General features: G+C 43.2%; 1 protein-coding gene across 1 annotated transcript; it reads left to right on the forward strand.

The window, feature by feature from the left end:
- Nucleotides 1-2,703: 2,703 nt before the first annotated feature.
- RWDD1 (RWD domain containing 1) lies at nt 2,704-11,444 on the forward strand. Its single transcript, XM_083497926.1, has 7 exons — nt 2,704-2,945; nt 5,225-5,290; nt 6,399-6,529; nt 7,938-8,081; nt 9,080-9,212; nt 9,422-9,484; nt 11,160-11,444. The coding sequence occupies exons 1-7, from the start codon at nt 2,873-2,875 to the stop codon at nt 11,270-11,272; spliced, it is 723 nt and encodes a 240-aa protein (XP_083354052.1). The 5' UTR covers nt 2,704-2,872; the 3' UTR covers nt 11,273-11,444.
- The last annotated feature ends 1,065 nt before the right edge of the window (nt 11,445-12,509 follow it).

The raw sequence follows: 12,509 nt of genomic DNA on the forward strand, positions 1-12,509 counted from the left end.
TGGAGGATTTTGCTAATTTTATCTGTAGTGCCCTTGATATAAGGAAGGAGGGCCATGCCAATGTTTTCTTCTGTGTCTTGGTTTTTGGGGGGTGTTTCTTTTTGGATTAGCTTCGTAACCCTGTTTTGCTGGTATCCATTGGCGATTAACACATTTGAGAGATTCTGTAACTCAGTTGTCAAGTGGTCTTTGTCAGCCAGGCGTTTGGTTCTGGAGATGAGAGTCTTGGCTTCTGGAGATGAGAGTCTGGAGATGAGAGTCTTTGCACCAACCAAAAAATAGCCAATATCCTCAGAAACCCCAAAGATAAAATCCAGTTGGAAAACCAAGGGGTCTATGAAATACCCTGCAAAGTCTGCCCAGCCACGTACATTGGACAAACAAACAGACGAATAAATGCACGTATCGCAGAACACAAGAATGCCGTCAAAAAAGAAGAAAAAACTTCCTCTCTTTTCCAACACATGAAAGAAACAGGACACGAAATTAATTTTGCAGATTCCAAATTGCTCTTTAACATGGAACATCACCACAAGAGAATAATCATGGAAGCCATCGAGATAGAGAAACACCCTCACAACATGAACAAGCGTGACGACACGTCCCGCCTGCCAGACATCTGGAAATTAGCCCTCCCCACAAAAACCGACACCAGAACCAGAGGCACACAGAACGCCATCACCAATCAACCACACCAGACCCAAACCCAGACCCTCTCCACAGATAAATTACAGACACCATCCAGTAGCCAAACCATAGTGGCACCTCCGGATGCTGCACCCCCCTGCAATCCCTACACAGATCTGGCTGGCACAGGGCACAAAACCACAGCTCGCCCCTATACACGAAGCCAAGCCAGAGCACAACTAAGTGCAGTACAGCCATCTTCTCAGAAAAACTCTTCACAAGCTCAAGAGGTCAAGACACGAAAGCTTTAGCAACTAATCCACACTTAATGACCCACCTAAGTGGTACTCAGAATATCACTCAAGAAATCACTCAAGATATCCCTCAAGTAATTAAGGAACAAAAGAAGAAAAGGCACACTAACCTGGGAACTTCCTCTCTGCCCAGAACGTTGGAGGCTATACACCACACCCCCTCAACAGTATTTATAGGAACTCAAACACTGAGATCCTGCTCTGTTCCAGTAACAAGAAGCCGAAAGCACCAGCCTGAAGATGACGAGTGAGACCTCGTCGAAACGTCGCCTAGACACCCCAACTCTTACACGGGAAGACACCCGAAGACACCAATACCTGCATTCCTGTACCCGTGAAAATCTACGAAAGCATATATATATATATACATACAGTATTTATTTCTTGTGTACATTCACCAGCAACTGTATCCTTGAGAAAATATGTCTAGATTTAAAAGAAACAATGCAATGGCTCTGTTTTTTTCCCTTTAGAAGTATTTTTAGGTTGTTAAATGCTAGGCTTTTAAGGGATCTCGCAATAACAGAAAATCAATGAGTTGAATCGAGGATAACCATGTCCCCTGACAGCTGAATCATCTCTTTCTTTTTGCTTTGTAGTGCCAGCTGGCTACTATGGAGTACTTCTACCTGCTGTTTACTTCCTCCTCCATTATAAAAACATTAGAGGATGGGAAAGGAAAATATGCCCTTACAGTGTTATGAATTACTAGTCTGAATTTACAATCTTCCGCTATTTTTTTGCATGCATGTCAAGAATGCCTCCAATATTAAGCTGGCAGCACATACCTACTGCCTGCTCCTTACTCCTATTTCTCAACATTCCCAGTCATCTGACGTGCATCCACAAGCCTAAAAACCTGCCCTGCTCTGTATCACAGGTGAGGAACCTGTGCTCCAGGGGTTCACCTCATTTTGAGAGACTCCTATCGCTGCCTCATTTTTGCTTTCCCTCCTCAATTAATTTACCCCCTTTTCCTGGCTTTTAAAAACGCTTCCTCCCTCTTTCTATGCAGTCTTATAACAACAGGAAAGCGTTAGGACTGGTGCCACATGGGGCTTTGGAGGTGGGAATAGAAATTAAAGCTGCGAGAAAAAGTAAGAATAGAAAAAGAAAATACAAATAAAATAGAGTTGTTCATAAATCATATTTTCATAATCTTTAGACTTCCTCACATCCCTCTTCCCTGCGTTCTCAATCATATAGTTATATGCAGCAATTTGTTACCTTACTTCCATTCTTATTTTATAAATCTCAAATATTCTATTCCAGTTTGTTGTTTAAAAACTGCAATAAATATCTTATTAAAAAAAAAATAGAAATTAAAGCTGCGGTCCTAACACACATTAACCTGAAAGGAAGTCTCGCTAAACTCAAAGGATTTATTTCTGGGCAGAGATCCGTGGGATTGCAATGTGCGGGCTGCAATCCTACATGCACTTTCTCGGGAGCAAGCGCCGCCGCGCTGCTATTCTGTGTTTCCCTTCCATTCCCCGTTATCCCTGCAGGACTTTACGGAGCTGTTGCAACCCGTGGAGACCCCAGATTCCCTTCTCCGCATGACCAACAGAAACAAATACTGGAAGCGGAAGAGAAGCCCCCGCTTCTTTCCGGGCAGCAGTTGCCGGCTAGCCAGGGTCTCGGGAAGCAACGCGCTTGCTTTCAAGGCGAAGAGGCAGCCGTGGGAAAAGAAACGGGCCTGCGCGCCTCGGCGGCAGGCGCGACCAATCGTCGGCCAGAGTCACGGATTTCCTTGCCAGGCCGATGAGTAGAGAGGCCGAGCGGGCGGCGCCGCGTTGCGCGTGCGTCCTGGCGGCCTGAGCAGTGCCTCCCTCGGCTGTCTCCTGCTCCCGCCGACTTCCTTTCTGCCGCTGCTCTGCCGGCGGAGGCGCTTGCGGGCCGGAGGGTTCCATGGCCGGCCGCGGGGGGCCATGACGGACTACGCGGAGGAGCAGCGCAACGAGCTCGAGGCGCTCGAGTCCATTTACCCGGACTCCTTTACAGGTGAGCGGCAGGAACCTCCGCGTGCGGAGCCAGGTGGGCGCGGGCAGGGCGGCGGCGCCAAGTTTCCGGCATGCGCTGCAGCTGATCTTTCCGCACTTCTGCCTCCCGGCGCGGCGATCGCCCGCACTGCCAGCCTGCTCCGAACTTCCAGCTTTCGAAGTGGGAAACCTCCCTCCAAGGTCCCCGTCCCCCCCGCCCCCCGATCCTAACTGGAGAAGTTGCCAAACTTTTGCCTCGGGATCCTGGGAGGTGGGGATTTGCACTCCCCGCTTTGCAGCAGGGACAGCTCCCTCCGGATAGTGGAGGCGACGGTGCTCTCGCGCCTGTGTCCTCGGCTCTCAAGCTCCCCATAAGCCAGATGGGCCCCTGGCCTGATCCAGGCAGGGCTTTTCTTAGGGTCTTCACAGCTTCTCATGAGGTGGCCATGCTGGTGGCCTATGAAGAGCAAGACAGAGCAAATCACGCAAGTAGTATCCTGAAAACCTGGCCCTCATTCAGTCATTAAACCTCTTAATACCACCACTGTAAAAGACTTATTAATTTGAATAAAACCCATATCCTGCCTTTTGATCTTAATAAAAGAGCTCCCAAGACGGTTTAGCAAATAAATTACAGACCATGTTAAAACAAGAAAAGACATAACAATATGGTGTGGAACCACATTCTGTCCTGGAGTGCAGTTGGAGCCGTATTATGAAATGGTTGGGGGCAGATCTTGATTTTATTCCAGAGATCCAAATGTGCGCTCTCATTTTCCAAACCTTGCTTCAAAACATCCCTTGGGTTTTAGGCTTGGTTTTTGGTCTTTTGTGCTATAAGAAGCCTCTGTGGCAGATAGTTATTACAGTGGTACCTCGGGTTACATACACTTAAGGTTACAGACTCCGCTAACCCAGAAATAGTACCTTAGGTTAAGAACTGCTTCAGGATGAGAACAGAAATCGTGTGGCGGCGGCGGCACAGCAGCAGCAGGAGGCCCCATTAGCTAAAGTGGTGCTTCAGGTTAAGAACAGTTTCAGGTTAAGAACAGACCTCCGGAACGAATTAAGTACGTAACCAGAGGTACCACTGTATGTCTGTAATACCAGATCACTTTGGATCACAGATGTGCAACTTTCAAAAGGTGTTTGTAGTACTTCTGAACTAGCATAAGGGCCATGGCATAAAATCGGGCTTGCATACCTGCTTGTTTCATGCTGTGCTACTATAAGTAAAGGATGAGAAAGCTTAGATATACTGGGAGTGGACCCACTGAAATGAATGAACATAAATTGCTTAACCCCATTTATTTTAATGGGTGTACTCAGGGTATGACTTAGCTTGGATTTTGCCCTACATTTTTATGTGTCACACTTGCCAAAAAGTTCCTTCCAGTAGCACCTTAAAGACCAACTAAGTTAGTTCTTGGTATGAGCTTTCGTGTGCATGCACACTTCTTCAGATACACTGAAACAGAAGTTGCCAGATCCTTCTATATAGTGAGAAGGTGGGGAGGGGTATTACTCAGAAGGGTGGTGGGAATGGGAGATTGGCAGATAGCTGAGATGAGCCTGTTGACGACTCTTAACGACTGCAATAGGTCTTACAGGAAAAGGCAAGGGGTGAGAAGGTGAAAAATGGCTTAGTCATGTATAATGAGAGAAGAATCCAATGTCTTTGTTCAGACCAGGTCTCTCCATGGTTTTAAATTTGGTAATGAGTTGCAATTCAGCAGCTTCTCTTTCCAGTCTATTTCTGAAATTCCTTTGTAGTAAAACAGTTACTTTGAGATCTTGTATAGAATGTCCTGGGAGATTGCCCTAAGAGAAACCAGTAGGAGAACACTTCAATCTCCCAGGACATTCTATGCTGTAGATGAGTAGTATTATCCCTGTTATTGCAGATAAGAGGCAACGTGTTATATGTGGGGCTGCATCTGAAGATGGTTTGGAAACTTCAACTGGTGTGGAATTCAGTGATCAGGTTGCTCACCAGGGGGGCAATACGGGTTCATTGAATCAGAATTGTAAAGTTGGAAGGGACCCTAAGCTATGTCCCTTCCTCAAAGGGGAAAGGCTCTTGAGTTAATAGAGGTTATTCCTGTCTAGCTGATTCTGGGATCTCGGTGAGCTGATATCTAATTGGTCTTTGAATTTCAATCCAATTTCCTATATAAAACAATTTAAAGAAAAGAGCAGAGGCTATTGTGTTATGGCTGATGAAGACAAAACCAACCAGCCTCTGGGTGGCGGAGGGAGAAAACCTTTATTGTCTTCATTTATGACTTCTTTCTTCAACAGTGTTATCAGAAAAGCCAATAAGTTTCACTATCACTGTGACATCTGAAGCAGGAGAAAATGATGAAAGTAAGTTGACTGATGTTGAACTTTCATATGGAAAGAGATCTCCCACGAAGAAAAGACATTTGGCATAAAATGCTTAAAAGACTTGATTGTTTCTAAATTGATAGGAGGTGGTCTGTTGATAACAGTGTAACAGTGCCAGGTCTGCAGATTGACACAGTCAGGTGGGCACATATGGGGTAAGGCAGTACTGCTAGTAAACTCGTCCCAAGCCGTGTATGGCCTTAAGGGGCGACCACTTAGCTGAAACAGACCAAGTCTAGGTCTGGTCAGGGTCTAGTATGGAGACAGCCTGGAAACCGCATCTCTGTTGCATTGGGTTCCATGACAGAATAAGGTGAAGGATTTAAATGTAGTAAAACAAACAAAAATTTAGATTGTTAGGCCAATTAGATTGTTGTTACTACAACAAGCGTAGTAGTAGCTTCTTTTGTTGCAGCTGAATGTTGTCATTGAAGCATTTTTATATTTTCACCATGGGAAAGGATGAGTGTACAGTGGTACCTTGGTTTACAAACATAATCTGTTCTGGAGGTCCGGTTGTAAACCAAAACAGGTTGTAACCCAAGGCGCGCATTTGCCAATGGGGCCTCCAAAAGAAAATGGGTTGTAATCCAAAAAAAAGGGACACGCACTTCCGGGTTTGATGTGGTTGTAATCCAAAACTGTTGCAAACCAAGGTACCACTGTAATGCAATAGGGAAAACTGAGCTGCACTCCCATTAGAGGGCTTAGCACAAGAATCAGACACCTCCTTACTGCATTTAAAACAGCAACCATCACTTTGGCTGCAGGTTTCACACTGGTGTGTTTGTGTGTTGGGCCTTCGTCATAACTAGGTTCTGTAAATTGCTTCTAATATAATGAATGTCAGTAGCAGATAGGTAGCCGTGTTGGTCTGCCATAGTCAAAATAAAAAAATTCCTTCCAGTAGCACCTTAAAGTGTATCTGTGTATCTGAAGAAGTGTGCATGCACATGAAAGCTCATACCAAGAACTAACTTAGTTGGTCTTTAAGGTGCTACTGGAAGGAATTTTTTTATTTTGAATGTCAGTAGGTTCTGTTGGCAGAATGAAACAACGATTTCGAATGTTTTCTGTTCTACTGTAGCTGTCCAGGCAACCCTCAAATTCACATATGCAGAGCGCTATCCTGATGAAATCCCCCTCTATGAACTACTCTCTCAAGAGAATCTTGAGGACAGTGACATCACAGACATACTGAAATTATTACGGGAACAGGTAAATAATGTTTAATTTAATTTAATAATGTTTAATAACATCAAGGTGCAGCAAGTTCAATTATTACCCCATGCTTAGCAATACAAATGCTTTACAAAGAGGGGAATAAAGGGTGTGGTTGTTTTTTCAAGCTCAAGGATAATGGGTTCTGCAGATAGGTAAAGTCGATAAAATACTTAATGGATAAATATAAATCCACTTCAAAAACTGTCGAGTTGCAGCTCGGCATCCAAAGAAAAATCAGTCTCACACCATGATAGGTTCCGAAATATGGCTGCTCCTAGGGAAATATGGCTGCTCCTAGGGCTAATGCAGCACAGCTTTTATTGTGTGAAATAGAAAGATACAAAAAATACAAGTCAAGCAATTTGTTCTAGCCAGCAGATAAAGACCTTGGTACTAGACCATGCGAGCGATCAGGCCATACTACGTTAACCAATCACATGGGACAGCACGAGCTGTTCACGCGCTATTCATGCTCCAAGGATGCTTCTAGCTATGAGATCACCCTGTAACAATAAGAACTTTGCTCATGCTCTCATGTACAAGCAATCATTTTCCCACAAAAAACAAACAATTCAGCTAATGTTGGTCCCTCTCCATTAGCTGACAGAGCACTTGGAAATATCTTGCACAGTACCAGTAATATCACACTTTAGTTTATCACTATTCTGAATTGTATTATTATTACTAAACTCCTGGCTTTGTACCACAATGCCTTAAAAAAGCAAGTTTGCATTGAAGTGGTGGTAAGGAATCTGTTATGCACCACCACTGGCAATGTGGCAGAGTGTTAAGGATAATTTAAGGCTGCAATCTTTATATGAACTTAGCAGGAAGCAAGTCCCATTGAGCTCAGTGGGACTTAATCAAAGTAGGATTGCGCTTTAGCCTGCATTAAGTTATATTGTGTATGATCTGCAGGTGGCTTTGGAAACCTTTCAGGGTAGCATTTTATTAGTTATTGCTCATTATAATAGACCATCTATTTTTCCCTTTTATGAAATGATTTATGAATTTTACAAAGGCATATCTGCAGGTTTTGATGTTATTTTTGTCTGCTTTTTTAATTGTGGCATCAGAACTAGATTGGCCAACGTAACAGTAACCTGTTATAGGATATTCTATCCCACAACGCATTGGAAAGTGCAAAGATGGCCTTTGTGCTGTTTTTGTACTAGTTGGGAATTGCAGGTCTGAGACAATATGAGTCTTGCTAAATACAAATAATAATTAGGAGTGATTTATCTTGAAGCTGTTGCTCCATGTGGATTTTGCATTCAGTATATCTATATTCCCCCCCCCCCCCCCATTTTCTGCCTGCTTGGCAACATTCCTCCCACAGGTTTTGTATTTTCTGGGCCATGAGGTGACTTCATTTCCTGCTAAACACTTTTCTGTATTTCAGGCAGACGAGAACCTGGGCATGGTAATGATCTTCACACTAGTATCGGCTGTGCAAGAGAAATTAAATGAAATAGTAGATCAGATAAAAACAAGGAGGGAAGAGGAAACTAAACAGAAGGAGAAAGAGGCAGAGGAAGCAGAAAAGGTAAAAGTTTAGTTGAAATTGTTTTTCTTATCTGCTGAATACAAGAAATCTTAGTGGACTCCCCGGCCTGGCTAAGTGTAGCTTTACTTTGATACACTTTGTGGTAAATAAGGAGGGCTGTTAAACTCACTTTGCCTAGTCCAGCAACCTCTTCTAAGTGTTGTTCTTGTTGTTGTTATTAAAGATCTGTAACCCATCTTTTCAACTGAATGATTCCCAAAGCTATGGGGCCAAATTCAAGGTTTTGGTACCAATATGTATAGGCTTATCACAGCTCAAGGCCAGGTTACTTGAGAGCAGTGCTATTTTTCTAGAACTCACCATAAGCGCCTCCCTTGTTCTCTTAGAATGGCAATGCTGCCCACCTGAGAGGTGCCAGAACTGAGTTCCGGTGAGCTCCAGCTGAAAAAAAGCCCTGCTTGAGAGGCTGAGCCAGCAGGTCACTGCATTTTGCAGAAGCATTTCTCCTTCAAGTCCTTAAAATGATGCCAGAAACCCACTCCACAATAACTCGGAGCTGGGATTTCATTGTAGCTGCCCCAGTTTTCTGCTACAAAATCTCTGCAGAGATATGACAGTTTCAGGAAACAACTGAAGACATTTTTTGTTCCGATAAGCTTTCTTGCTGGGTGAAAAGGTTTCTTCCCTAGGTGTTTTTTTCTTTTGGTATTGTTTTTAAAACAGTCAAGGAGGGCAGGGTTTTAAACTGTTTCTAGTTGGTTTTAGGGTATGTTTGAAAAATTGCCTTGAAGTTCAATGTGAAGTGTGATTTATAAATTAATAAAATAATAAGTTAGCTCTCAAGCACACTACCCCAAACCCCCCCCATGTGTACTGCAGCCTTTAGTCCTTTAGAGGATGAATAGGGACAGAGTGTTTCTCATTTGTCCCTCAGTCCAAGAGTACCAGACAGCTAGAGCAGACTTGTGTGTTCTTGATTGTTTTGGTTTCTGAATTGTATATTAACATTGTTTGTTTGTTTTGGCCTTTCTGCGTAGCAATGTTTCCATGGCACCCCGGTCACCATTGAAAATTTTCTAAGCTGGAAAGCAAAATTTGATTTAGAGATGCTAGAATTTAAAAGAAAGAAGGTGAAAGAGGAAGAACAGTCTGGCAAAAATAAACTAACAGGTAAGAGGTATCAGTTGCCTTAGGTCAGCCCTTCCCTAACAGCTGTGCTGGCTGGTGCTGATGGGATTTGTAGGCCAGAGCGGGTGGTGGGCCCCAAAATGGACTTCCGAAAGCCATCTAGGTGGCCACTGTGGGAAAGAGGATGCTGGGCTAGATGGGCCTGATCCTGCAGGGCTGTTCTTAATTTATTATGTTCTTATTTCTTCCAGGGAAACAGCTGTTCGAAACAGATCATAATCTTGACACATCTGATATTCAGTTCTTGGAAGAAGGTAACTGGTGATTCCTATTTCCATTGTTACAAATTGTAATTATTCATACCGAGAACAAAATCTGCCCCTGGTAGGGGCCTAAATGCTGCCTCTAGCACTTTTGGAAGGGGTTAAAAGTTTTAATGTTTTGCTTGCCAGTTCTGTGCTATAAGCACCTGGTGTGAAGCGCAGGATGTGTCCCTGCAAAAAGGGATGGCTGCCTGGCTCGTCATCCTCATTCACCCCCCAAATGTGGCCAATGCGCTGATGGAAGCTGGAGGGTGGCAAAGCTCTTCACCTGTGAGGGGAGGGGGTATGTCAAAGACAGGCAGAAGCTTATCATGTCTCACCCTGGGTAGTGCCTAGTTTGGGTGTCTGAGAGGCTCAGGTTCATCACCTTGGCTGCTTGGCGTAAAGACAAAACAGAAAGGTAATGATTAAAAGTAAAAAGAATGCACCTTATTCCCCAGAGAAGCAGAGATATAATGCAGCCTTAATAATGTAGGCAAATTACTATTATTATTTTTTATTGAGTTTATATACCACCTTACACCCAGAGGTCTCTGGGCGGTTCACAAAACAAAAACAAAATATATTATAAAAATAACAACAACCCAATAATCCCCCCCCCCTGCGCGCAAAAGCCACATTTTCAAAGGGCATAGGATGTCAGTCAAATCAACCAAAGGCCTGGTTAAAAAAAGGAATGTTAAACATAAGGAAACATTCAAAAGTCAAGTTTTTGCCTGGTGCCTGAAGGTGTATAATGAAGGCGCCAGGCAAACCTCCCTGGGGAGAGCATTCCACAGATAGGGAGCCACTGTTGCCACCCTCCGGACCTCTCAAGGAGGAGGCACACGAAGAAGGGCCTCGGAAGGGGTCCGGGAAGGTTCATATGGAAGGAGATGGTCATGGGGTTTACTGCATGAGATTGTAGCCTCAATATAAAGGGACCAAGGTAACAAAGAACATGTGGAAAAGAAAAGCCACTTTACTGTCCAGAAGATGTCACTGTTGTTCCATTTTGCCTTTTTGGAATGGAAAGCACTTGAATGCTCCGGTTTAATTAATCATAGACACAAACTGCAGGTTACATAGAATCCAATTATTCTTCCCTATATTTCTTTTGTTTTAAATCCAAAGCAGCTTGTGGAAGCTCAGAATGAAACAAGCGAGAGTGAGGAGAGCAGAGGCTTAATCCTTCCCTCAGTGTAAAACCCTTTCCCAAAGCTGATTTTTGACCAGAGGAGACATAAAGTCCCTATAATATAGGCAACTGGGAAAACTTCAAGATTATTGTTTTGAGGGCTCCTTCCCCATAATTTGTTGCACTCAAACACTGCTTAGGCTGTGTTGGGTTTAAAAATGTTTAAAAGGCAGAGGAAAAATGGGGATACTCCATATAACAAACCCAAAATGCATGTTGTTCAACAGCAACTGATGGCACGCAGTGGAGATCTAAACTGCCTTTTAGTTCACAAACCTCAGACACAATGCAGCCCACCAGACCTCTCCATCTGGCTTGCTTTAGATAATCTGTTTAATATAACTATGTAGAGCAGTAGATGGCATTGACTCTTCATAGCATTTTGCTAAAGATTCTTAGCAAGCATAGCAGGCAATCCATCTGGTATTGGGCTTTTGAACTCTAGAATGATGCTAGAATGACAGTTTTATCTCTCTTCTCTCCCCAAAGCTGGAAACAGTGTGGAAGTAGATGAATCCTTGTTCCAGGAAATGGATGATTTGGAGTTGGAGGATGAAGAAGACGATCCCGACTATAACCCTGCCCATCTAGAGAGCGACTAGATGGAAATTGTTGTACCGACTTTACTGATCAACCTGTGTGAACATTTGTACAGAGAGACGCCCACATATGTTTTGGTTCCCCTTTTACTTAAGACAAAAGTATTTTAATTCCAAGAGGCCACCTTCTCTGACATCTTTCATCACAGATAATAAATTGACTTCAGGTGTTTGACATTCGCGTTCTTGAATCTCTTGCGTTATAGAAGAAGCTGTACCGTGTGTTGAAGTTTAAAATGCACTTGAAACGCTAATCTTACTGTATTGCGAAGGCCTTGGGTTTGAAACGAATGCGTTGTGCACAAAGCAAAACACGGAACGAGAAGCATTCTCATATTATCTTCAGTCCCAAACCTTCTTAGGACCAGTTGTTCTGAAAAGAAGTTGCTCTTTAGAACTCTCCCTTTCACAGCATCCAAAGATTATGGAAGTACAGTGGAGGTGTTCATTTTAATAATGATAAAGAGAGAAAGGGCGAGATGTACAGATTTGCTTTAGGAAGTGTATTCGGTGTTTGGCTCTAAATCAGGGGTCGGGAACCTGTGGCCCTCCAAATGTTAAACACAAATTCCCTGGAGTGGCTGGCAGTGTGTCTGGCATCACAGCTTATCAGAATAATTTGGGGGTGAGGCAGCCACGACACCAGGGCAATGTGGGCAGAAGCACAAGCAGGGATGATGGGGTCTATAATTCAACAGTTGGAGAGCTACAGGTTAGTCACCCCTGCTGTAAAGGTCCCCCCTCCCATGTGATATAAGATTGACCATTCAACAACATTTATTTCCTTGTGATCTGTTAACAAATGGCGCCTGGTCCACATATATACTTGGACTTCCAATTTCCATGTTAAGATCTAATCAGAGGAGGAGATGCTAGGGGAAAAATGCAATTCCAAATAAAAATTATGTGGAATAGAGTGAAAGGTATAATTGGTTGTGTGAAAGTTTCTCCATAACATTATCATTTCAACGTTTTAGGTAAAACACCTTTGTTATCTTTAGAAATTGTATGATCTGTTTTGGGGTTTGATACCCCATTAAATTCTCCACTGAGAAGAATCTCATCTGTGCTGACAGTAATAATTTCATTTCTTTTCTGAAAATAATTATTTTATTTTTGAGTGCATAAATGCATCCTAGTAAATATTCTTTCACAGCACATTCCAAAAATAAATCTCTTATCTAGGTCTGTAATCTATTCAAGGGGGGATTTGGAGTGATGATGTTTTAGCAAGAAAAAT

The sequence above is a fragment of the Podarcis liolepis genome, assembly GCF_965112155.1.
Source record: "Podarcis liolepis genome assembly, chromosome: 3".
NCBI lineage: Eukaryota > Metazoa > Chordata > Lepidosauria > Squamata > Lacertidae > Podarcis > Podarcis liolepis.